This window comes from Panthera pardus, unplaced genomic scaffold (genome assembly GCF_024362965.1).
Source record: "Panthera pardus isolate Hobbes unplaced genomic scaffold, ASM2436296v1 HiC_scaffold_4, whole genome shotgun sequence".
Lineage (NCBI taxonomy): Eukaryota > Metazoa > Chordata > Mammalia > Carnivora > Felidae > Panthera > Panthera pardus.
In genome coordinates this window covers 19,965,807-19,992,146 of record NW_026526969.1, presented here as the reverse complement: position 1 = coordinate 19,992,146, position 26,340 = coordinate 19,965,807, and the positions used below count along the sequence as shown (strand labels likewise).

The 26,340-nt window shown below is 45.9% G+C and overlaps 1 protein-coding gene across 1 annotated transcript in view; it reads left to right on the top strand.

Annotated features, from left to right (window-relative positions):
- Positions 1-26,340, top strand: part of ADCY9 (adenylate cyclase 9) — a 131,204-nt gene that overhangs the window by 74,834 nt on the left and 30,030 nt on the right. Inside the window, exon 3 of the mRNA XM_019468420.2 lies at positions 19,321-19,511. Within this exon, the coding sequence (XP_019323965.2) occupies positions 19,321-19,511 (191 nt within the window). The remainder of the gene's footprint in view (positions 1-19,320; positions 19,512-26,340) is intronic.

The window sequence follows — 26,340 nt, the reverse complement described above, 5'->3', positions numbered from 1 at the left end:
CAAGTGTGTGTCCTTAAATACTTGTCTTAGGTTATTTGGTTTTGCCAGATTTGGGGTTTGATTTGCTTCTTTCCACACTTTTTGTTTTGAAGAATTTCACATTTGCAGAAAAGTTGTTTGGTATAATGAACACTAATATGCCCTTCATCTAGATTCACCAGTTGTTAGCATTTTGCCAAATTTGCTTTCTTGTCTGTCTAAATGTACATGTGTATATATTTACACATACACACATATGTACGTATGTATATCTTTTCTATACACGTGCCTGTATATGCACGTCCTGTGTGTATGTGTCTCCTGTCTCTTTCCTGAGCCATTAGAAAGTTGCAAACATCATGGCCCTGCACCCTTAAATTCTTCAACATGTATCTCCTCAGAACAAGGATGTTCTCCTTTGTAGACAAAATAAATGATCACACTCAAGAAATTTAATGTTAGCAAAATACTCTTATCAAATATATAGTTCATATACAAACATCCCCAGTTGTCCAGTAGTATCCTTTAGAACTTTTCTTATTTTCTTTTATAAATTTTTTTTTTTTAATTTTTTTTTCAACGTTTTTTATTTATTTTTGGGACAGAGAGAGACAGAGCATGAACGGGGAGGGGCAGAGAGAGAGGGAGACACAGAATCGGAAACAGGCTCCAGGCTCCGAGCCATCAGCCCAGAGCCCGACGCGGGGCTCGAACTCACGGACCGCGAGATCGTGACCTGGCTGAAGTCGGACGCCTAACCGACTGCGCCACCCAGGCGCCCCTCTTTTATAAATTTTTAATTTTGTGTGTGTGTATTTATTCTTGAGAGGGAGAGAGAGATAGGGAGAGAGAGAGAGAGACAGACAGACAGACACCATGAGCAGGGGAGGGAGACACAGAATCTGAACCAGGCTCCAGGCTCTGAGTTGTCAGCCCAGAGCCCGACGCGGGGCTCAAACTCACGAACCATGAAATCATACCCTGAGCCGAATTCGGACACTTAACTGACTGAGCCACTTAGGTGCCCCTAAAGTTTTATTATATAGTTTACACACCATAAAATAACCTCTTAAAAGTATATAGCTCACTCTCACTTACTTGTAGAAAATTTGCAGAATTGTGTAAGTGTCACCATGATCTGCTTTTAGAACATTTCTATCACCTACAGGCTCACCATGCTCATTTGCAGGTGGTACCTGCTTTCAGACCCAGCAACCGAGAATCTACTTCCTGTCCTTATAGACTTGCTTTTTCTAGACATTTCACATCATTGAAATTAGGCAGTTTGTGGGTTTTTTTAATCTGGCTCCTTTCATTTAGCACATCGTTTGAAGTTCATCTGTATTGTAGCATGGATCAGTATTCAGTTTCTTTTTACTGGTCAGTCAAGTTTCATTGACTAGATATACCACTGCCTGTCCATTCACCGGCTGTCTACATCTTGCCTCTAATAAGTAAGGCTACTCTAGACATTTGTGTATAAGTCTTAGTATGGATAGATGTCTTAATTTCTCATGAGTAGAGACTTGGATTAGAATTGCAAGGTTCTATGGTGTTCCTTTTTGTATAATTTTATTTTTTAAATTGTTATTGTGCATTGATTGACCTTCTTCTTTTGGTGTACAGTTCTATGAATTTTATTTTATTTTTAAAAACTTTTTTTAATGTTTATTTATTTTTGAGACAGAGAGAGACAGAGCATGAACGGGGGAGGGTCAGAGAGAGAGAGAGAGAGGGAGACACAGAATCTGAAACAGGCTCCAGGCTCTGAGCTGTCAGCACAGAGCCCGACGCGGGGCTTGAACTCACGAACTGTGAGATCGTGACCTGAGCCGAAGTCGGACGCTCAACCGACTGAGCCACCCAGGCGCCCCAGTTCTATGAATTTTAACACATGTATAGATTTTGTAGCCACCGGTACAATCAAGATATGGAATAATTCCACCCCCAAACTTTTCTCTTGTGTTGACCCTTTAGAGACCCCCCCTCCAACCCTCTCTGTCCCCTCAGCAACAACTACTCTGTTATCTGTCCCTAGTTTTGCCTTTGGGAGCATGTCATTAAAATGCCTGGGTGGCTCAGTTGTTGAAGCATCCGACTTTGGCTCAGAGCGTGATCTCACAGTTTGTGAATTCGAGCCCTGCCTCCAGCTCTGTGCTGATGGCTCAGAATCTGGAGCCTACTTCTGATTCTGTGTCTCCCTGTCTCTGTGCCCCTCCCCTGCTCACTCTCTGTCTCTGTCTCTTTGTCTTGAAAATAAATAAACATTAAAAAAAAATTAAAAATGGAACCATAGAGTATATAAACTGTTAAGACTGGTTCCCTTCATGTAACTGATTGAAAGATTGAGATTCGTCCTAATTATTGCATGTATCTGTAGTTCATTCCTTACAATGCTGAATGGCATTCCATCCTGTGGATGCACCCACTGAAGGACATTTAGGTTGTTTCCAGGTTTTGGCGGCTGTAAAGAGAATTCCTGTAAAAATGTGTGCACGGCATTTTGTATGAACAGAACGTTTAATTTCTCTAGGGTAAATATCTAGCCTTGGAGTTGTTGGGGCATTTCATCAGTGTGTGTTTGTTTAGCTTTATGACTAACTGCTGCGGATATGTGCAGAGTGGTTGTACTATTTTGTGTTGCTGCCGGCAGCGTGTGAGCGTTCCTGGTGTTCCTCGTCTCATCAGTGCTTGGTATCGACAGAACTTTTCGTTTTAGCCGTTAATAACAGATGTATGGTGACATTTCCTATTTTTAATTCGTGTTTCCTAAATAGCTAGTGGTGTTAATATTTTTTCATGTGCATACTCACCAGCCCAGGGCCTTGGGGGTGGCTGTAAAGGAAGCGACAGATATCCACCCCGAACTGAGCACTATTTTTGAAAAGGCCGTCCTTTTCCCATGCTCCGTAGTGTCGCTTTTGTCATAAATTATGTCCATATGTGTGAGAATTTGTTTCTCAGCTTTTAGCTGTTTCATCCGTTTGCCTACCCTTCTGTCAGTATCTCCTGCCTTAACCACTGTAGCTTCGTAGGAGCTGTTAGAGTCTGCAGAACAGGTCTCCCCCTTGGTTTTCTTCAAGCCCTTTCATAATGATGCAGTCATGCAGTACGTGACATTTTCAAGGTTCGTCCACGTTGTGGCATCAATCAAAACCTCACTCCTTTTTGTGGCTGAACACTTGTTTCATTGTATGGATACACCGTTCACTTCATAGAACTCTCGGTGGTTTTTACCTTCTGGCAGTTAGGAGTAATGCCGCTGTAAACACTCATGTACAGGTTTTTGTGGGGACCTGTATTTTCATTTCTCTTGGGCATGTACCAAAGAGGAGAATTGCCGGTAACACATAGGGCGACTCTGTTTAGCATTCTAAAACAATGTTTTGGACAGAGAGTGAGCACGAGCTGGGGGGAGAGGCAGAGGAATAGAGAGAGAATCTTAAGAAGGCTCCACCTCAGCCCAGAGCCCAACGCAGGGGCTCAATCCTATGGCCCTGGGATCATGACCTGAGCTGCAATCACGAGTCAGACGCTCAATCGGCTGAGCCACCCAGCGCCCCTGTGTTTATCATTTTGAAGAGTTGCCGGAGTGTTTTCTATGGCGGCTGTACCATTTTACGTTCCTGCCAGCAGTGTATGGAGACTGCACTTTCTCTTCATCCTCATCAACACCTGACTTTGTCTTTTTAATTGTAGCCATCCTCGTGGATGTGGTTTTGATGTGTGTTTCCCTAGTGGCTAATGACGTTGAGCATTTTCTCATGTGCTTGTTGGCCATTTGAGTATTTTCTGTGGAGAAATGTTTACTTGGATGCTTTGCCTTTTAACAAAATGGGATGTCCTGTTATTGTTGTAGGAGTTCTTTGTGCTCTCCACCTTCAGGTGTCCCAGCACATCACACCACCGCACTCTCCTGCCTCCTCTGTCTCTGTTTTCTTCACACGCTTTAATTTGTGAGTTGATTTCTTGGTGCATCAGCTCATTCATCCAGTCAGTATTTATTTATTCGACAGATGTGTAAGCGCCTTAGTTGTGTCTTTGCTATTTCTTCACCTTCTCGGTGCTGTTCTAGAAGAGCTAGTTCCCACTGTCATTTAGCTGGTAGCACTATCATCTTGAAGGTTCTAGATAACTACCCACGAGAGCATCTGTGCAGATCTGAACCACACGTCACCTGAGGTGACACCCTTTCAGCCACAGCTATACGTCACGTTCTACTATCCTGGCCCCATTCCCACCAAACCAAGTGCACCGACACCCTCCTTGAAAATCTACCAATAGTGTGTCTTTTTTTTTTTTTTTTTTTTTTCTTCTTTCTAGGAGAAGTTTGATTCCTTCTGGTAATGCCCAGTCCTTTATTTGAATTATGGGTTCTACCTTCTCTCCTCTTTTCAGCAACTTTGCTTTTTCGCTGCCTTCCTTTTCCCGCATCTGTAATCTCTCCCCTCTACTGGACTATTCCGTCAGCCCACAACAGTTTCCAGCACCTTCGCCCTGCATGGATCCTCGCGGGATGCCACATCGCCTACCTCTCCGCCGTACTTTGTGGCCAGACTTCTCTATAGGATTGAGCACACGGCCTTCTCCACTTCTCATGTCACCACTATCCTGCCCTGCCCCAGGCCTGGCCTGTGTTCTCCATCACCCAGCTGTGTCTCTGCATGTCACGGTATCAGCAGTCTTCCTACTGCCAAAAGCAGGATCACTTTTCTAGCCACGTCCTACTCGACGTAGTGGCCCATTCCTTCTCCTCGAGACACTCTCCTGTCTTGGCTTTCTTAGGTCTTGCTTGTCTTACTGTCCTCTGACCCCACTTATCCCCCTTCAGACTTTGTTGCTGGATCCCCCACACCACACCGTCTCTCGACCTGGAAGGTCTCTACACTTACTTCCTGGCCCTTTCTTTCTTTTCATCCTCTCCAGCATGGTAGTAGAGACATCTCCTCTCTAGCCCAGATCTTCCCTCTGATTGGAATGATTTGGCTGCCCCCTTGACATCTTCGTATGGCCATTTCATAGCCATTTTAAACTTAAGGGGCCCAAAACTGAGCCTCTGAACTTGTCCCTAAAACCTTTACCTGCTTCGTGAGCAGGGGAGGGCCGGTGAGAGAGAGACACACAGAATCTGAAACAGCTGCAGGCTCTGAGCTGTCCACACAGAGCCCGATGTGGGGCTTGAACGTGTGAACCGTGAGATCATGACCTGGGCTGAAGTCGGATGCTCAGCTGCCCCCCGGATGCCCCTACCTGCTTCGTCTTAACCCAGTAAATATATTTTCACCCATTTACTTTGGGCAGAACCCAGGGAGTCATCCTTGTTCTCTTTCTCTCCCCCCCCCCCCCCCCCAACTAGTCTGTTGGCACAGACTTACCTGTTCTGCCTGGATGTTACATTTTAAGTCTGTCTGCTTCATCCTGCTGTCCTCGAGGCCAGGCCCCACTGCTAACCCTTTGCCTGGGCCACACCAACAACCTGGGAATGAGTCCCTGCTACTACTCTTTTTAATTTTTATTTTTCCTGCTACTGCTCTTGATACCTCCCAAGCCATTCATTTATCGCCTATAGCAGAGTGGTTTTTAAAAAAGGCAGGCCAGGCTTGTGGGATCCTGGAACAGAAATCAGACCAAAAATTGTTCAAATTTGAATAAAGTCTGTAGTCTAGTTAATAATATTGTACCGATGTTAATTTCCTATTCTTGATTACTGTTCTGTGCTTGACGTAGTACAATAAGGTTAGGACAAGTGGGGTGAGGAATATGAGGGAACTCCTTGTACTATATCTGGAACTTTTTTGTATGTATACGTTAGTTCAAATTACAAAGTTTTTAAAAAAATTTTTTTTTAGTGTTTATTTTTGAGAGAGAGACAGAGAGAGTGCAAGTGGGGAGGGATAGAGAGAGAGAGAGGGAGACACAGAATTTGAAGCAGGCTCTGGGCACTGAGATGTCAGCACAGAGCCTGACACGGGGCTTGAACTCACGAACCGCAAGCCTGAGCTGAAGTCGGACGCTTAACCGACTGAGCCACTCAGGGCCCCCAAATTACAAAGTTTTTGAAAATTAAAATGCAAAAAAAGAAGGAAAATCGGATTGTGCACCTGTAAGCTTACAAATCTGCCGAAGCCTTCCACAGGCCTAGCACCTGACTCAGAAGGTTCTCAGCTGCTCCAGGGCCCTGCCCGCCCCTCCAGCTTCCTGTCTGTGGCCCTCTTTCAGCCAGGAGAAGATATGATGATCTTTTCTATACCGGTCCCCCCTCGAGCGTGGCCTCCCCAGGCCCACACCATGACCTGCTCCTTCTCATCACTGACATCTGCACTCCCCCCACCTTCTCTTCATGGAAATATCTCCAGTATCCATACTAGCCCTCCTGTTCACTTGCTGCTATCAGTGGCAGGAACCCTTTGTTTCCTTCACGTCCTTATTCACAGCTGGTGATTTGAGCACCCGTTCACCCTTCCCGCTGCTGGTTCCTTGGCGTCAGGGCTGGTGTATACTAGGCTCGCGGTTTTATCATCAGTGTCTAGGCTGGCATGTAGTGGGTGAGCAGGTAGAATCAACAGACAAGTAACTTCCTGTTCCTCATTGTGTAAGGAAAGTTACTCTGTAATTCAACCTCCAGAGAAGTTACAGGACTTTCAGAATTTTATTCTGCCCTTCCTTGATGTTCCTACTGTTTGCACATGGACCACTACTTTACAGAAGTGATTCAGTTCTTCACGTACCTGAATGTCCTTTGTGTTAGGGCTTCAGCTAGGCACTGTAGGTGCTGAGATCAGTAAGGCATAGTCAAATGTAAGGTATTGTTAGCATTTGTAATAGGACTCTCCACATTCTTGGCAGATCTCAGGAGCACTTTATTTGTTGAAAGAATGAGTAGGGTAAGTTAAGAAATAGTTTCCTTTTTAAATCAAGGCAGATACGTTCATACATACTCATGCGTTATATATACAATCATGTAGCAGATACACGCATACAGGATTGTGGAATTTTTAGCCTTCAAGCTGGTTCTCTCTTGGCAGGGGCAGGTTTGGGAAGAGAGCCACAGGACGGGGGCTCTGCTGCTGCCCTGCCTTTGCCAGGCACCCACTGCTGCATTCTAGGGTGGCTTGAAGCAAGGCTGCACAGAGAGGTGTTTGGGAAGTTGTTAGAGGTGTTTTTTTTTTTTTTAGCGGTCTCCGTGATTAAGGGTTATATACTGTCCATAAATTTAATTTTATTTAGGATGGTAAAGAGGACATTACAAATGAAGTATGTAATAAAAATGTAATAAAAAGGAGCCATTGGGTCTGATCGGGTTGAGAACCTATGGTTTTAGGAACATGTTATTATGGGTTCTCAAGGAATTTGAAATCTTTCAAAGAACCCAACAGGAGCATCATGATTTGTGATGATCCCAGGTGAAACAGAGTTTTGTGCTGGAGCCTGCCACTTTGGCGGGAGGCAACATCATGTGATACAAGAATATCTGAGATATGACTGGGCACTAGATGTTGTCACCTGCGTGCAGGTCAGGAAGGCATAATATGCAAATAAGTCATGTGACACCGGGGCTTGTGGAAGAAGAGGGTAGGAGTCCCTGGTCTCAGCTTGTGTGATTTCATGGTGCTCACAAGACCCTTGATCATGCCTGGCTGCTTGGTGAGCGCTCACCCAGTACATAGGCTGGAAGGAGAGGCATCTGGAGGCAGTGGGATCCTGGAGAGGCAGAAAGAAAGGGGAGGTCGGCCAAGGTGGCCAGAGTTTGTTTACCTGCTTTACTAATTTGCCCGGGGCTGAAGCCTCAGCAGAAGGGTCAGTGACTCCTGAAACCTTGGCCTGGTCTGGCTCAGCAGTGTGTGCCAAATCCTGTTAGCACTGTGGCTGTGTGCCTAGTTAAACATTCAAGCCCTGTGGAGTCAGAGAGAACCCCCACGAAATGGCAATGTGTTCAGTGGTGTGTTTTACTACATGTGTTGCTTTTAATGGGTGTGAGAGATCAGAGAGGTCCCGCGTTCGTTTCACAGACTGCTTTTAGGAATCATGTAGTAAAAGGTGAAGTGTATAAAATGTGGAAAATACGGCACATCTTCTAAATAGGCACGTGAAAAACATTTTTTAAGGGATAATATATGTCAAGGAAGGTTGAGCTATGTACGATGGGGTCTGAATTAGATATTTGAACTTACCTTTTCAATCTATTTTCATCTTTTTGGAATATATTCAGTGCTTGTCTCCTCTTTTCCTAGAGATGATCCTACCATTTTGTTTGATACAGTATCCATTCCTATCCCATTTCCAGTCTGCTCCCCTGCTGTTAGTGTACAAGCGTGATTTTTCCCTTGCACTTGGTGCTAAATGTCGTCTGTAACAGATAAAAGTCAGTACTTAACTGGTTTCACATGCAGTTGTCCTCTTTATTCCACCCATTTTTCTTCAGGTAGTTCTTACACCCCTTCTCTATTTAACAAAGTTAAGAAAGAGCTTTCTGTTGCCAGTCCGTCCCTTCTCTCTAGTAAGGAAGGATGTAGATCTTCACCATTCAGTACAGTAGCAGCTGGCCACATGTAGCTCTTGAAAATTTAAGTTACAATGAAAAAAACATTGGAAATTCATCTCTCCAACTCACACTAGCCAGATTTTGAGTGCTCAGCAGCCACTTGTGGCTGGTGACTCCCCCGCGACAGCCGTAGAACATTTCCATCATCGTGGGCTGTTCTTTTGGACAGCTGGGTCTAGATCCCTGTAATACACTCCAGTAACTCACTTCTCATAGTATCTCATCACTTTCAGTTGCTTTCAGGGCTTTGATGCAAGCCTCTTTGGTTTTCTGGAACCATCCAGAACTTTCTCCTCTGGTTCCACCTCTCATATCTCCTAAGTCCAGCTGTGCGTGGACGAAATATTGGGCCGAGCCGTATTGCCGAGCCCATAACCTGACTGGGCCTCCTCTGTCTGCCTCTAACCTGGCTGTGAGTCAGCCCGGTCCTGGTTTATTCCCCGGGGCCCTCTGTCCCTTTGTTAATTGGGGTAAGTGGCAGGCATATCGGCCTAGATCTGCAGTGGTCATGAGGACTTTCTTGACCAGGGATGATGGAGTTGTTAACTCTCAGCCTTGTTAACTTGCAGTTTAAAGAGCTCTGTATTCCTTTTATTTCATTTCTCCCTCTCTCTCTCTCTTTTTTTTTGTTTTTTTTTTTCCATTTCAGTGTGATTTTGTGGAGCCTGGCCCTGCCACCCTGAGCTTGATTTTGTGGACTTGTTTCCAGCAACTTTTCTCTCAGCCTTGATCTCTTCCCCTGATTTTTTTTTTAAAACTTGTCCACATAAGTCCCATTTCTTTATTAAATTTATATTTATGATGTATTCTTTGATCAGTGGTATTTTTGTGTTAAGTGTATCTTTGCCCTGTTTATCGTATTTCTTTATTTTTAACAGAACACAGTTTGTAGTGTTAATTTAATACTTTCAGTTTTTCTTTTTTAAATTGTTGTATATTTATTCAGTGGGAAGCTTCATGGTATCGAAAATAAATGAATGCAATTCATTCAGTTCCATAAGGATGAATCTCAAACACAATGCTTAGCCAGAAAAAGCAACTTTCACAAGAAAACTTATAAAATGTCATTTATTCAAATAAAAAAAAACCCCTTTAATGCTGCATATTGTTTAGCATTACACAGCATAGCAACTTGGGATTCAGAATAGTTATGTGCTCTGTTGGGGAGAAGGGTTTGCAGTGGAGGAAAGTCCACGGGGAGCCTTAACAGGGCAGATGACATTTTATTTCTTAACTAGTGGGACCCTGATGCTCAGCCTATTTTTCCTTACATGTCTCTATGTCTAAGATATTTTGTAAAAAAAATTCAAATATTCACACTTATTTTAAAGATAAATAACAAAAATACCTAATTTACAAAATAAGTATTTCCCATTATCCATTTTCCTCTTAATATTTTAGTATATTTCTGTGTTTCTTGTAATTAATTTTTTCAGCTTCATTGCGGTATAATTGACCAATATTGTAAGACCTTAAAGTGTGCATTATGATTCTTTATCGCGTGTGTGTGTTTAAGAAAATTAAGTTCTACTCCCTCAGCACATTTCAGTTAGACAATACAAAGTTGAGACTGTGGCCACCACATTTTACGTGAGGTCCTCAGTGTGTGTTTCTGTGTTTTGAGTCTAGTGTTGCTCAGAATAATTCTTTCTTCTCCTGAGGGGTTATCTGCTGCTCTTCATGTATTCCTTCCCCAAGCACCCGGCTGTGTGGTTTGGGGCTGGCACTTCCGGGCAGGGAGCAACTTGCTGCCCTGTCCGGAACCTTCCTTCCCTGGGGAATCTGAATGCACTTCTGTCTGTCCTTCAGGTTCTATAGCAGACCTCCACTTTCCAGTCCAGGACAGGCGACTGCTGAAGACTTCTCCACCTGCTTTGGTGGACGAGGGGCTGTTGATTGTCACCCCAGCTCTGTGTGTCGATGTGCCCTGTCCCCTGTCCTCTTCTCCCACGTGGGCACTCTCTCCCCACTGCCTTGGTTTTGCTTTCAGTTTTGCTTTTTCAGGAGTGTACAACATAGTTGTGATGTTCTGGAGGCATAGATTGTGGCGGGAGGCTGGCCTGGGAGAGCTAGTCACCCGGCCTGTGGCCTCCCCAGTGGCAGTGTGGCCCCACTCTGGCTTCTCACCTCACACCCAGCAGCACTTGTAAGATTATTAAAGACAGACCTCACAAGCACAGCTTTGGATCTTCTGGGGAAGGCCTAGAGACACTGCCTCCGGTGCTGAAATGAAATGAGAGAAATCAGAGATGCCAGAGAAGATACATCTTCTTGATCAGAAAATAGGGGTTTTGAGTTTTTCCGTTGTCGTGGCTTGAGCGAGTGTGCCATGTGCTCTGGGGAACAAGGAGATGCAGTTGGGGAAGCTGTTTTGGTCCCTGTTCCGGCCGGCATGCAAAACGCTCCTCAAAAGAGAGAGGATGACGTTCAACCTTGATGTGAATTGAGAACTGACTTGAAAAGTGAGGAAATTCACAGCAAGCACGTGGTGGTACTGCAGATGGGATTTGGAGTCCAGCTGGAAGGCCGGATCAGCGTTTCTATGCAGAAACAGGTGATGAAGGCACAGGTGTGGCCACTCCCAGGGAAGGCTAAGCAGGAATTTTAAGAATTGCATGTTTTTCTTTGCATGGTGGGACCCTTCCAGGTGCGGTAAGGTGAGGCCGGCTATGTTGCCCTTTTCCCAGCTGAAGATGCTCACAGGAAGTGTCTCTGCGGGTAGCCTGACCCTGTGGCCGAAGGAAATGCCTTTGCAAATGAATCTAGTCTGGCTGAAAAGCGAACAACGGTGTTGAAGGCAGCCAGGGAAGCCAGGCAGCCAGGGAAGCTGAGCCGAGCCTTCCCTCTGTCTCTGTGAGCGACCCTCGGGCTCTGTGCCGCGCATGGAGTGGAGGCAGAGGTCGGTAGTCACAGCAGACAGTGGGCCCGGGTGTCGCCTGGCTCCCTGGGATTACACTGCAGCTGTCAAGGGTGCAAATCTGATGATCCTGGGAGGTAGCTCGTGAAGGTCACAGTTGTGTTTTGTTTTGTTTAATCTCTTCCAGACTTCTGGGCTCTTGCCACGTCGAGTTTTTGGTTATTCAGGGTGATTCAGCCTTTCTTATACATATATGTTTTCCTACCCTAACTTTGGCCTGTTAGCTACTTCCCAGTCTTTCTGTTTTTCTTTTACCTGCCACCGCCCACTCCTTTACCTTGAATTCCCATGGATGGTGTGTGTATTCTGTACTGGCCTTACCTCTTCTCTGTATCTCAGAATGGTTGCATCTTGAAATTCACATAACTTTCTTTAAAAAAAAACCAAACCACCTACCCTGAGGTATGATTCACACGCCATACAACGTACCACTCCAGCACACACAATTCTCTGGTTTTTCGTACATTCGCAGAGTTGTGCAGCCATCTCTGCTAACTGTAGAACATTTTCATCACCCCAGAAGGAAACCCTGTGCCCCCCTCCCCCCGCCCCTGGCAACCAGTCATCTGCTTCCCGTCTCCTTGGATGCAACTCTTCTGAACATTTCATAGAAGTGGAGTCACACGCTTCATGGCCTTTGGGGACCGGCGTCTCTCTCTGGGCATCAGTCACATGGCTTTATTTCTATTTTCAACGTATTCTTTTGTTTGGTTTTCTTTTTCAGGTACTGGCTGCCACCATCCTCAGATCATAAATTGAGTCTTTCGTTCCTAGAATCTCTTTTTCATCATCTATGTTCTGTACTTAAATCTGCAACTCTTAAGTTATTAGTTTAACTATTAACTATTGAAATCAGCTGTGATTTCTCAGTTCCCTGGGGGAAAGAAAGAGGAGTCTGTGACTCCTCTTGTGCCTGCTTCCGACTCAAGCTGACATGCTCCCTTATGTCTGGTGTTGCCCCATGTTACCCTCTGGTGAATTACCATCTACTGTTGCTCTCTTTCGGCTCCTGACACGTTTCCTTTTAGCCCTCTTGTTTCACGGCCTCTTCTGATTATTTACATTACGTTATTTTACAGTATTCCAAGATAGTTATCATAGACCTTCGTATTTTTGGTTAGTTTTCTAAAACTCACTGTTAGAAAGCCTTTGTCACGTGTGAACATCCCATCAGCACACAGACCTGAATGCGTGTAATTCTGTCTTCTCGTAGATGTGTGTAATCACTTACTCATTGTCCTCACACTCACTGACATCCTTCCATGCCCCAGTTGAATTTTTTGTGAACATCACTTCCCGCCTTTCCTCAGTTTACTCCTGAGTTGCTGCTGAAGAGGCTCTAAGGAAGAGCACCGTCTCTCCCTTTTTATGTGTGTCAACTCATTTAATGCTCACAAGAGCTCTGTGAGACACTATTACTGTTGTGTTCCTAGTGTTTCCATGTTACAGATGAGGGAACTGGAGTCCAGTGTTTAAGTCACGCTTTTCAACCCACGCTCAGTCTCTAAAACCAGAGTGTTCTTTTTTTCCTCTCCATTCCCTTGAATACCTCTGTCTAGTTCCTAACCCTCTGTAAGTACTCAATAAATAGTTTGTTGGGTAAGTGAACTGAGCACATGATGAATGAGATAGTACCTGGTGGGCTCTTTATGGGTATGTCAAATGTTTTCCTTCAAAGAACTTACTTCTGTAGCCTTTGTGAAGGCCTGTGGCATGAAACCATAATTCAAGAGTGTTTTAGAGGTGAGTGGAATGGATCTCTGAAGTTTTCACCACTGGACTCTGCCGTGTTAATACTCGGCAACATAGCACATAGCGGAATAGCATTTAGTAAGGCCAAATTTGAAAGTGAAGAAGACAGTACATGGGAACACGGTCACTAAGTGCCTGGTCATCACATTTGGCTGTGATGGCAGCATATTTACTTATTACCAGTAGAGAGAGGGAAGCTGGGTGCAGAAAGCACTTGTTCCCAGAGCAGGATGAAGAGCGTCTGTGTGTGTGTGTGTGTGTGTGTGTGTGTGTGTTCAAAAGTTTGTTTTGTTAGCCTAAAGTTTTAGTCAAAACCAAGTTAAACAGGCATGGTGCCCACCCTTTGTTTCTTTCACCTGCTTGAGTGGCTGTTTCATATTTTATTATGTGGGACTTCATTTTTTAAAAAGAGGTTAGGTTTTACCAACACCCATTCACCGTAGGAACTTGTGATTTATTGTCAAGTGTTGCGGGAACCAGGATGAATCAGTCCTTGTGATTAGTGGTTTTACGTAGGAGCAGAAAGGACAGAGACCCATCGAGAGTGTTTTAATGTTAACAGGGTGAAAAATGTTTTGTTTTCCACACCAAAACTTCTGGTCTTCTTAACCAGAAGCAACAGACAGTTATGAAATATTGTATCTATAGTTTTATAGAACCTGGTTCTTTAACAGATTAGGTACCCTTTTAATCTTTATTTTCCTTATTGACTGACTGTATTTTAGTTTAAATAATCCTCATGCTAGTCAGCCATTGCAGACCTAGTTATGAAGAAAAATGGAATACAAAGTGGAATAACTTTTCAGAATGTTTATGAACTAGGCCAAACCAATTGCCTCTCTTAGGTTTATTGTTTCAAGTCTTGAGTGATGCAGGTGCCTAGGCCTTTGTTATGCTGCTGACTCCCAGGGTTGTGTCTCAAAACATCCTTTCCTTCCTGATCATTCTCCTCTTTCTGCTAAACTGACATTCAGGTCCTTGATTCTGGGTGATGGAGCCTGTCTCATTCCAAAGCAAGGTCCCTGCAGGAAAAGACCATGATAAAGAAAGAAGGCCTCAGTAGTCTTTCTTTTCCAAAGTGGATTTTGGCATACACTCAAATTACGCTACGATCACCAAAACTAAGCACTGATTTTGTGCACGTGACAATTTTCATCCTCAAAGAATTGATGATGTGCTTAAGAACGTTAACCGCATCAGTCTCCTTCATGCACACGGCCACAGACCAGCCCCTCCTCCAGGTAGAAGCATGGTAGGAAACATGTCCCCCCTTCTCTAGCCTCTGCAAACCCACGCTGATGAAAAAAGGCATCAATGCTGGTGAGGTTTAAAATCAACTACCGAGGAGGAATATAAGAAATCTTATTAATCTCCTGTTTATACTTAACAAAATAAATCATTTAGCTGCCTTATTTTGACCTTCTGCTCCAAGAGAGCCATTCTTTTGAACTTGGACCCCAGAGTCCATGTGTATTGTGGTTACTCATTAAATCCTTCTCTCTTATAAACTCTTTTCACTAAAGACTTTGATGACACTGGGGCTCAGTTGTCCAGTCCTGATACATTGCTGGGATAGTTCACACCAGGCCGCCTTACTTTATCGGGCCGGTTTCGCTCTAGTTTTGGCAAAAAGTTTTACTTTAAATTTGGCTTTCCACATTGAAGTATGGACACTTAATGGGTTTACCCATTTTGCCTGTTGTGGACACATAAACACACCAGATCTTTGAAACACTAGCAGCATTGTGGGTCATCAGGGGCTCTCCCTAAAGAAAAATTTGCGTAGGAAACAAAGAGCAACTGTGGATTTAACAGTTCCTCAAATGTTTTTATACATAGAAAGAACATGGAGAAGACTCCCAGTGATAAGCAGGTCAAACACGCACGTGGAGAATAATAGCCGGTGTTACTGTTTTACTGTGTGTCAGGCACTGTTGTAAAGGCTTCGTGCGTGTGACTCAGTCTTTGCGTCAGCCCTAGGGAGCAAGTCCTCTTCCCAGCCTCACTATGATGAGGTGTCTTCTCTTGCTCCAGGTCACCAGGTGGAGCGGTGGCAGGCCCGAGCCCGAGGGCCCCTCTGCAGAATGCACGCGCTCACCCATCTCTGCGTGGCCCGTTGTAGAAGTGTTGCTACCACCACTATGCTTTGGGGAAGGTGGGTTCCTGTCGCCACCGCTACTCCCTGACTGCCGTGTCCCCTGACTCCCTTATCACCCACTGCGGCTGGCGTTTCCACAGCTCCTTGGCCTCTCCTCAGCCTCATGCTCCCGTTACCATCTCCCCCTACACGCCTCGTGGCCCCCAGCCTGAAGACTCCCGGAGCTGGTCTATGTGGTGCCCTGCACGGGCCCCTGCTCCTCCCCGGCCGCTCTCCCACATGTATTCTCTGTTCCAGCCATACTAAACTCATTTCCATCTCTCAGCTCTGCCTGCCGAAGGCTCCCTTTCTGCAGGGCTTGTTCACAACCCCTTACAGCAACACCCACGGCCTGATGGCAGCTGCCCCAGGCCCTGGCCCTGTTGGCTTTCATTCTGCATCTTTCAGCCCTCAGCTTGGAGGGCCCTTCCTCCAGAGGCTTCCCTTACCACCCCCTGGTCTGCAAGGCGCCACCCTCCTATGCTTCCCAGGGCACCCTCACTTCCTTGTCCTAGGACTTTGTACTCACACGTGCCCAATGTCTAGATCACCGCTCAGGTGACAGCTGCATTCAGGTAGGGGTCATGGCTGACGTGTTCACGCCTGTTGCGTGAACGCACCTATCACAGCGTATGGTGGACACCTTGGTGCGTGATGAACGAGCAGCGACTAGGTAGTCACAGGCGGGAGGAGCGGCAGCGAGCCTCGGGGATGCGCACCCCCTGCGGCGTCAGAGCTTGTGATGCAGGGCTGGCCCGTGTTGCTCACGTCCCCTGGTGAGGGGCACGCCTCGACTTTCAAGTGTGGCTTCAGCTTCATGCGTGTATCTGTGTGGCAGAGTCTGTAGCTCTTGGGGTCGGCTGGCTCGGCCTCGTGTCTGCCTTAGTCGTCACACGTCCCGGGAAGTCCTCCCTTACTAGCTTGCAGGTCTGGGGCTGCGTGGTGGGGGTGGGCAGTTGCCTTACCGGGGACTCTTCCTGCGTTTGAAAGAACCGAGAGCAGTGGTAGCTCCTCACACCCTACCTTCCTCCCCCCGCCTCCCTCCTTCCACCCCTGCCCCGGTGGCTTTCTGCAGCAGCACCGCGTGCTGTCCCGGGTCTTCCCCGCCTGCTGCCCCGCTGCCTGTCGTGCAGTCAGGGGAGAGCCCATGAGAGCAGTTCCGGGGAACGGGCCTTTCCACGGAGTTGTAAGCTCTTCCAGCATGGAGCCTCCATAACAGGTCAGAAGTAGAACTTTTCTCTGGCTAGCTCACACAGGTGGTGTTTTTGTTTTTATTTTGTTTTGTTTTAATTTTTTGTTGTTTATTCATTTATTTTGAAAGAGAGAGAGCAAGTGGGAGAGGGCAGAGAGAGAGGGAGAGAGAGAAGTCCCATGCAGGCTCTGAACTGTCAGCACGGAGCCCAATGTGGGGCTTGAACCTACAAACTGTGAGATGATGACCTGAGCAGAAACCGAGTCGGACGCTTAACTGACTAGCCACCCATGTGCCCTTGTTTTCATTTTAAAGTTTATTTATTTATTTTGAGAGAGAGAGTATGAGCAGGGAAGGGGGAGAGAGAGAGAGGGAGGGAGAGAATCCCAAGCAGGCTTTGTGCTGTCAGCAAGGAGCCGAGCCAGACATGGGGCTTCATCCCATGAACCGTGAGATCACAACCTGAGCCAAAATGAAGAGTGATGCTTCGCCATCGGAGCCACCCAGACACCCCAGAGATTTCATTTTTTGACCCTCCCAAGGCAAAATGACAAGTGAGCTCAGTGTCATCTGTGATGCAGTCAGAGGAATTCATACAAATGTACTTTTACTCCTCTGTCAAATTCCAGTTGATGCTTCCATTTCTTTCTTTCTTTCTTTCTTTTTCTTTTTCTTTTTCTTTTTCTTTTTCTTTTTCTTTTTCTTTCTTTCTTTTCTTCTTAAGTTCATGCTTCCATTTAAAGGTTATACACATATTTCGTTATGAATGTGATTGATCCTGGACATTGTGTGTTTTGTTGAAGAAAAAAAAACATCCGGAAGTTTAGGACCTTAGTTAAAAGTGAGCATTTTAGGGTCTCCTTTGGGGTCAGCAGCTGAAGTTACTTATCTCAGTCTTTGGATTTCCACCTGTGACCTGGATGTGCACTGGGATTTCTCTGGGTGTTTCCAGGGCTCCTGTCAAATTCTCAGTTTCAGAACAGGTGACTTGAAAACACCACGTAGTATTTTTATGAGGAGATAGGTAGATGACCACTGACTGAATGGTGAAATGGTGTCCTAACCATAAAATGAAGAAAGACAATTGATTCAGGATCTTTAGGTTGTTTAATTTTTTAGAAGTATTTTATTTATTTATTTACGTACTTCCTTACTTTCTTATTTATTTTAGAGAGTAAGAGAGAGTGCAAGCCAGGGAGAGGGGCAGAGGGAGAGAATCTCAAGCAGGCCCCATGCTTGGTCGGGAGCCCAGTGCAGGGCTCGATTCCACAACTCTGAGATCAGGACCTGAGCCAAAATCAAGAGTCAGATGCTCAACCAACTGAGCCACCCAGGTGCCCCAACTAATTATTTTTATTTTTATTTTTATTTTTTTAATGTTTATTTATTTTTGAGAGACAGACAGACAGACAGAGCATGAGCGGGGAGGGGCAGAGTGAAAGGGAGACACAGAATCCAAAGCAGGCTCCAGACACAAAATCCAAAGCAGGCTCCAGGCTCTGAGCTGGCAGCACAGAACCCGACGCAGGACTCACGCTGACGTGTGAGCCAAAGTCAGACGCTTAACTGAGCTACCCAGGCACCGCCCAGCTAACTTTTTTAAAGTAATCTCTACCCTCATTGCGGGGCTTGAACTCACAACCCCAAGATCAAGAGTCACATGCTCTACAGACTAAGCCAGCCAGATGTTGCCCCCGCTTTCTTTAAGTAATTAGGTAATTAATTTTAAAGCATTTATTAAAATGTACTGAATATAAGTACCTGTATGGGTTTAGGAGTGTAGACACCTCACCTCTTGATCAAATCTTTGTGTGATGCTTTTCCATTACCACCTTCTGCTGGAGCTTATAACTCTCCAGGACAGGGACCTATTGTGTTCTTGATTTTATTCTCTAGGAACAACATACCTTAGTCCTACGATAAATGTTTTTTAAACAAATTACATACATTCCCACTCCCCGTAACAAATTTGCAGTCTCGTCAAATTTCAGTAAGGACTAACAATGGATTCATTTAAATCAGGTTTGCTTCATTTTCAGAAATGGCTTGAGTTCTGTCTGAAAAAGCTGCTCCTTAGTATTTTCTCAGCAGATAGTTCTGAATACCCACAGCGGGGAGCTACCTGCCCATTAGAGCTACTTCATGGTGTGGCGTATGTTTCTGTTATTTCAGCCTGTAACGAGAATTGTAAAGATGTCAGTTAATTGTCCATTTAACTAACTTTTTTTTTTTAATGAGGGTTTTGTGAGAGAATTAAATTCTCACGGAGTACAGGTTGACAGAATCCATGTTCTAGATCCACCAGAAGACCCATACTTAATAATCTGAATCAAGGGAGGTTTTAGTTACCCCTGTTGGTGCACATTATGGTCTCGTTTTTCGTGGCAGTTTTGCAATCCTGACATGGTAAAGTGGTCCATATTCTAGATCACCCTTACATAGAGACTGACCGAACAAGTGTCTAGGGTGGACTGTCATTCCGCTCGGCTGCTGTCACAAAGCGGTCATGTGACCCTTTCATGGAGGAAGTTTTTAATGCTCATTTCAGCCCTCAAGGGAAAATGTGCAGCCAAAATTCAAAGAAAACATGATATAAGAAAATGGTGTGTTTTGGAGGCAGACATTCTCCCCGAGTCAGCACGTCTCTGAAAAGATCACGGAAATCAGTAGTAAAATATGACATTCATATTTTCACTTTACTCTCCACTTTTCAGGAGCATGTCCTGCATAGAGAGCAAGATCGAGCTGCATTTCAACCAACGGTGGTTTCCATCTGTGCTGATTGTAATTTTTATCCATAGGTTTGAAGACATACCTGATAGCGGGTCAGAGAGCGAAGGAGTCTCGTTGCAGCTGTTCAGAGGCCTTGCTTTCTGGCTATGAGGTCATTGACGGCTCACGGGTGTCCTCAGGCCCTAGGGGACAGGGGACAGCATCGCCAGGGAGTGTCAGTGACTTGGCGCAGACTGTCAAAACCTTTGATAACCTTAAGGTTAGTTTTTTTTTTTTTTCCTACTTCTTAAACTTTGTATTAATTCTGCAGTAGCACATGTGAAATGATAAGCGGCCTTTGGGTCTGTGGCAGACGACTTGGAACGCCCTGCAATTTGGTTTTTGCAGTTTTTAAATTTAGTCTGAAGTCAGCAGCATTTTGCCTTTTTTAATACCTTTGCTTTTTTGACATATGCACCTCCATTTTCTTTCTACGCTGCATCAATTTGCTTCTTACTCGAGTTATTTTCTTTTTCTGAGACCTACGCTGTCTTTTGGGATTTTTGAAAGCTAATGATAAATGACAGTAAAGGGGATTCTTCTCGCATCTTGCTTGTAGAGCTAGTTCGTATCCTACTGCAGACACCATTTTCTCAAGTGCTCCTAACGTCTCTTGAAATCCAATGTCTTATGATTATTTTAACTTTGTTGGTGTGGATGAATCTTGTGGCGTAGCTCACTTTAAGAGTGCATTCTTGCCAGGAATGTTGTAATATTTCATTGTTGGAACAGAGACCTCCTGGCGACTGTCTAGAAGTGCCCATTTCTGTTATAATAAACTACCACGGGATTAACATGGCAGACGGACCGTGGGCATTTGAAACCACTCCAGTTTATGAGCTGCTCCTCGGCTTCCACATTTGATTTCATTTTCCCTACTGGTATCTCTGGTTTATTTTTACGGTTGAAATATTTGAGGTTTCCATTTAATAAAAAAAAAAAAAAAAAAAAAATGAAGCAGAGAGAGAGAGAGAGGCACTGTTGACAGTTCCACTTCACTGTGTTGTTGTGTCCTCAAACAGGTCAGGACGATGGCCTGGTGTTATGACTTTAATCCAGTGTGTCCCTGCTCGTCCACATTCACTCAGCGCTTTGAGAGCTAGCTCAGAGGGGACCACAATGTGGGCGTCCAGGTCCTTTCCCTCTGCCAGAATCCATAGTCCCTGCCGTCCAGTTATTTTGTGTAATTGTGCTCCGTTTTATTAACAGCACTCTGATACCATTTTTATCGTGCGCTTTGTTAATTTAGTGCGGGATTTGCCACCCTCAGCACTAGGAACGTTTCGGGCCAGGTAACTCTTCGTGGTAGGGGCCATCCTGTGCCCAGTGGGACATTGAGCACCATCCGCGGCCTTCACCTTCACGTGCCAGGAGCGCCCCCTGCCCCCATTATGGTGACCAAGAATGTCAGACAGTGCCCAGTAACCCCTGAGACCCCTGAGGGATGAAGGAGGCTGAAACCCCCTCTGGTTGAGGACCCCCGGGGTAGGGTGCTAGACCGCCTCTTCCCCATATGCTCTGGCACGTGCATGACAGCTAAGGTACCTGATACTTCCTCAATGCCTGCACACTTTGAAGACAGCCTCTTCGCGTGGGGCAGTGACTCACAGCGGTCAGAAGGCGGAGCTCCGGGCTCACGGGCTGTCCCTGCACACAACCAGGGGAGAATTGTCGGGGGGTGAGACGTTAAAAACACCTTTTCCAGGTACAGTTTCGTGATTTGGAGAGAAATTATTTCCTCCAGGCTTCAGACTGAACTGCATTTAAATAGAAAAATAGAGCTCAAATCCAAAAATGAATGATTTGTTGTGTTTGCCTGATACGTTAGATTACGTGTATGTGTGTTTCTATCCGTAGCACATACCTTCCAATTTTAGTGACAGCGACTCACTGCTAAGTTACCCTAAAAAGGTTTTCTCTTATCCCAAAAGAACGTTTCTTGTTCTAGTGATATGTATATAGCTATAGTTATAGATATAAATGTCTTTATTTTTAAAATCTGGACAAAAACTATTTAGCGTATTCTGTTGCTGTGTATAAATTTTCCAAATAATCATTGAAAGTTTTCTGAAAATCTTGTGATCTATTAAGTTAACTGTGTCTGACAAAAGGAATTTGGGGTGGTGGGAGATCTTTGTGCCCCTTTCAGAAGGGAAGATCTTGAAGTGTAACTTCGGGACATTTTGATGGTGCAGGGAGGGTAATGGCATCTGAGTCTAGGGCCGCCCTGCGCTTGGAGTGGAGAGGTGGACGGCGCGGTCTCCACTCCAGGCCTTGCTGATCTAGGGCAGCGGGGCACAGGCTCGCCCCTCTGCTTCGGTTTGTGCGGGATCAGGTGAGAGCAGGCCTCTGTGAAAGCCTTGCAAATTGGAAGCGCTGGGTGACTTAGGGAGTCCTTAGAGCTATCGTCCTGAGCTGGAAGGACAGAAAACTGAGGTCTACTTGAAGGGCTGTATGCACTCTAATGTACGTGTAAGGCCTTCCCTCGAGTAAGTTTTTGCACAACAGAAAAAATACTGGCTGCCCGCTCATAGGTTCTTAGGGCAGGTTTAACCCAAATACCTGTCAGCACCTCACACGAGCCATTGGTTTCTTGCCTTACGTGGTCTGTACTCCGGTCAGTTTTTCTAGTTAGCTGGAAGCACTGACTGCTTCCTCCTTCTCCTTCGTCAGGGTCCGTCGACTCTCCCTGGGAACGCACTTCTTCCCTTCGTGGCTGCTGCTGCCTCCTCCAGCGAGCGCAGCTCTCATGTAGGTTTGTGTGACCATCCTCGCATCTCCCCACCCACTGTGGGAAGCCCGGCTCGTTGGAGGAGCCTGTGCCAGGCACTGTGTCCTTTGAAAGTACCTTCCCTTGAGCAGTGGTTTCTCAGGCCGGAAATAGGCATCAAGTACGGAAAAGTGTTGTATGGTCACGTAAACCTGCGCAGTCTGGGGCTGTGTGCAAGAGAAAGGGTCTCTCTTCTCCAGGGCTGCTCAGAGCCTCTAGCGTGCTGACAGCCACGTTGGGGCCTCCAGAGAGGGATGCGGAGGCCGTGCTCTCAGGCCTTGGTGACCACAGACTTCTTTTTTCAAGCAGCACCTTTCGGAGGAATGACTGTCTAGTGGAAGGAGCTTCTCGCAGGAACCAAGAAACTGGGGAAAGGTGTTGAGTGAATATTCCTCAAGTGAGAGCATGCGTGTCTTGGTCCTCCCGTCGCTCCTGTCACCCGTGGTCCTCCTCACGTCCCTTCCCTCTGGGCTTCTCTTCCTCGCCCCGGGCGGCGGAACTGCAGCTTCCTGTGTGTGACCCCTCTGGCTAACTGTGCTGTCTCCCCATCTCCAAATCCAAGGTCCATTCAGCTGTAACCTACCCGTTTGCTTGTTTCTTGGGCAGCTTCCTGTGAGCTCTTTGAATGCGGGAGGGCCCCAAGTGTTAAATAACATATGCTTTTCCCAAGTGTGCACTCTGGCATGTGGTAGATAATTATAATGTTTTTTGGCTTACGTTTTTAATTCTTTTTTAAAGTTTATTTATTTGAGAGAGAGCACATGAGCAGGGAAGTGGCAGAGAGAGAGAGAGGGAGGGAGGGAGGGAGGGAGAGAGAATTCTAAACAGGCTCCTTGCTGTCAGCACAGAGCCTGACGCGGGGCTCAAATTCATAAACTGTGAGATCATGACCTGAGCTGAAATCAAGAAGTCGGTCGCTTAAATGACAGCCACCCAGGCGCCCCAAGTTTTTAATTCTTGAATGAGACACAGAGAGCTGTAGCTCTGCAGAGTTAGGCCACAAGTAGGACCGCACTCAGAAGCCCGAGCAGGACTGAATAGGAGCAGGTAATGTCAACACAGTACTCTTGTCTACCCCCTCGACGCGTGTCCCATGCAGGTTGTCTCCCAGTTCAAAGCTGGGGTAGTTTTACATAATGTTTCATAAACTCGTCTGTGATGACCTACCAAGAAAAAATAGTGACGTCAAAGGATAAAGGGTTTGGCCCTGATGTCATAGATCAGAGGGAGCGCTTCCCACGCCCAAGTCTTGGCTTCTTGAGTGGGGCAGTGAGGGTTTCTCATCAGGAAGGCCCTGCCATAGCCTGTTGCGGGACGGGTTCGACCAACACCACAGCGCCCAGCTGTCTGAGCCTGAGCTTGCAAAGAAAGCTCTAAGGTTTGGAGTAGAGGAAGGAGGAATCAAGAGGGGAGCCAGGGAAGGAGACAAGGACTCTAAATGTCAGTGTCATGGAAGGGAGCTTTAGTACCACGGAAAGAGCCAGAACTTAAAATCAAAGAGCCTTCCCAAAGCCTTGTCACTCAGTTTCTCTGTCCACAGTGAAATAGTGGATGGCGAGCTCCCAGGGCTGCCGCGAAGAGTAGCCGAAGTCATGCCCATGAATGCTAGGTTTGGAGGCTCACTTACTACCGGACATGTGTTTGTTCACTCCACGTGGAGAAGTGGACGCTGACCACAGGGTGGGGGGTCAAGAAGGACAAGAGGAGACAGATCTCTGCTCTGATTTGCCCACAAGGAGTCACTGACTCTCTCAGGAAGGTCTTGCCTTCTCTGTGTGTTCCGACTCCAGGGAGGGTCTTCAGATTTTGCTGTAGGGGACGTGACCATGTCATAAATGTGATATTGGAGCAGGAGCACCTGGGCCCGTGCAGTGTGACCTGAGCTCTGCAGTAGGTGTCTACCGCTCCATCTCCATGAATGCTGTGGATGATGGATGGATTGAGACTACACATGCCAGTAAAAATAGCTGGTCTGACGTCTCTGCGAAGAGCAAAAAAACGAAAACCGAAATGTGGATGGTTTTTTATCACATCAGTCTTAACTAGTGAACTGCGTGTGTGAGCTGTGAGAGCATCTCGGTTCATCTGTGAAGGACCTCATTGACAAGACACCTGCTCGCCCAGTCTCTGTGAATTTAACCTTAATCTATTATTCAGAACCCTGGGGCTGCACGCACACAGGGAGTTTCTACATGTTTACAGTCAGTAATGAGGCTAACGGTGTGGATTTGCCTACATGGGGGCAATTCGTGGAGCATCTGTCCTGTTATCAAAAGGGCAATACTTTCCCTTTGAGGTCACTAGCTCCGGGGACCATCCTTCTGTGGCATCACTGAGACTTTTTTCATGACTCTAAATAAGTGGTCACTCTTTTATGTCCTTGTTATTTTTACTCAAAATTATTACAAGGAGGCTCCGTGGGCTCCGTCTGAGGAAGCGGCCATCCTTCTAGTTCATTACAGAAACGGGAAAGGTAGTATCTGTCTGTAGTTCAGACACTACATATTTATTATAACTGGTGGTTTAATTGGTAGTGGTGATGGTTGCACAATTCTGTGAATATACTAAAATTCACTGAATTATATACACTTTAGATGGGTAAATTGCATGGTATGTTAACTCTATGTTAATAAAATTCTTACAAAATAAATAGTCTGATTCCAGAATGTGAATATGAAGTAAGTTTAAAAAAAAAAAAAAGACTCCAGGTTGTATCTCCATTTCCAGTCCCGTGTTTTTCCTTCTGTCAGAGGAAGCCTGTCCCATGAAGGTCGGCAGTTAACCTCACAGAAGAGTTCCAGCTGAGGGAGGGAGAGAGCCATCACTGGGACACCACCATGGTATTTGCTGCAGGCAGGGTCCCTCAGTGAGTTCTGAAATTAGTAGGTAGAAGTTTAAGGAGAAGCAGGATATTTGCACAGCCTCCAAACACCTCCACCCCCCGATATTTATTGATTGCAAAGAGAAGAATAGTAACTCCACGGTGGAAAACCTGGTGGGCCCTGCCTCACTGGGTGATGAAGGCTGGCATGTCTATTAATAAGGCTCTCAGTGTCACGTGCATGCCCCCGCACCCTACCGTGTGATGTATTGACAAGGGCACGTCACCTCTGTGGGGTTCTTCTCCCAACTCCTAAACCTTGGCCGACTTTTGAGATCACACTGGACAAGTGCAGATTTGAGGCCGGTCTACAGAACACATGACACCTGACCATGACACCGAAGGAGTGACAAGTCACCAAAGACGAAAGACAGAGGACCTGCCACTGGCTGGAGGAGACAAGGAGACGCTAAATGCAGCGTGGGATCCCGGAACAGAAACCGGACACTCAGGGGAAAGCTGGGAAATCTGAGCCTGTAGCGCAGTTAGTAGTTCTGTGCAGTGTTAATTACTTCGTCTTGATGAGCGCGCTGTGGTTGCTGTGAGGTGCAAACGGCCGCGGAAGCGGGGACTGACACGTGGTGGGGACGGTTGGGGACGACACGTGGCCTGCAGCTCTCTGGACTCTTTCCCACTCCGTGTAAGTCTGTTGTCTCACGATGTAATCGTCTAATGTACGTGTACTGACTTTTTACCGTAGTTGTGCTATTCTAATCATACTGTGTAATATAAATATACCATGTTGACTGTATTTCTGTGATATATCACATGTGAATTGAACTGGAAGATGTGTCCAGCGTCATTTAACTGGTATTATCAGGCAGTAAAGTACTGCACGTAAATGAAATTTCCCCAAATAACCACACATTTTCTTCTTTTGACTTCCTGATGGAATATTTCCACAGCACAGTAATGATCTGCTTGCCTTATCAGCCTCCCTTAATAAACCCAGTGGTCGTTTAGGGCCCAGGAATCTGAGCAGGGTTCTGTGACTCTGTGCTCCACGACTTTGAGATCTTACGTCTGATTTTTACAGGTTTTTGTTTTATTTTGTTGTTGTTTTGCCTCCCGTACTCTCAGACTGTGCATTTTCTGTTCTTAAAGCTTCTAAGTTGCCTTACTTCTTCTGTAACAATTTCTGCTTCTATTTTCCTCTAGTATTTTGTTTGCAGAAATCATCTACTTGGAAGTGTTCATGCTTCTGCTAACCCACTAGCTTCCATGATGCTGCACTGGCCCGCCAAGGATAGGAGAAGGCAGGTGACTTACTCCTGCTCCCTCAGAGAGGCCACATGCTCGGATAGGGTCCAGGGTGCTGCCACCTGGGCTTCAGCTCCCCTCTGTCATTTTCTAACTGCATAACTCTGGGCAAGTCCTTTCTCTTCTCTGCCTCATGTG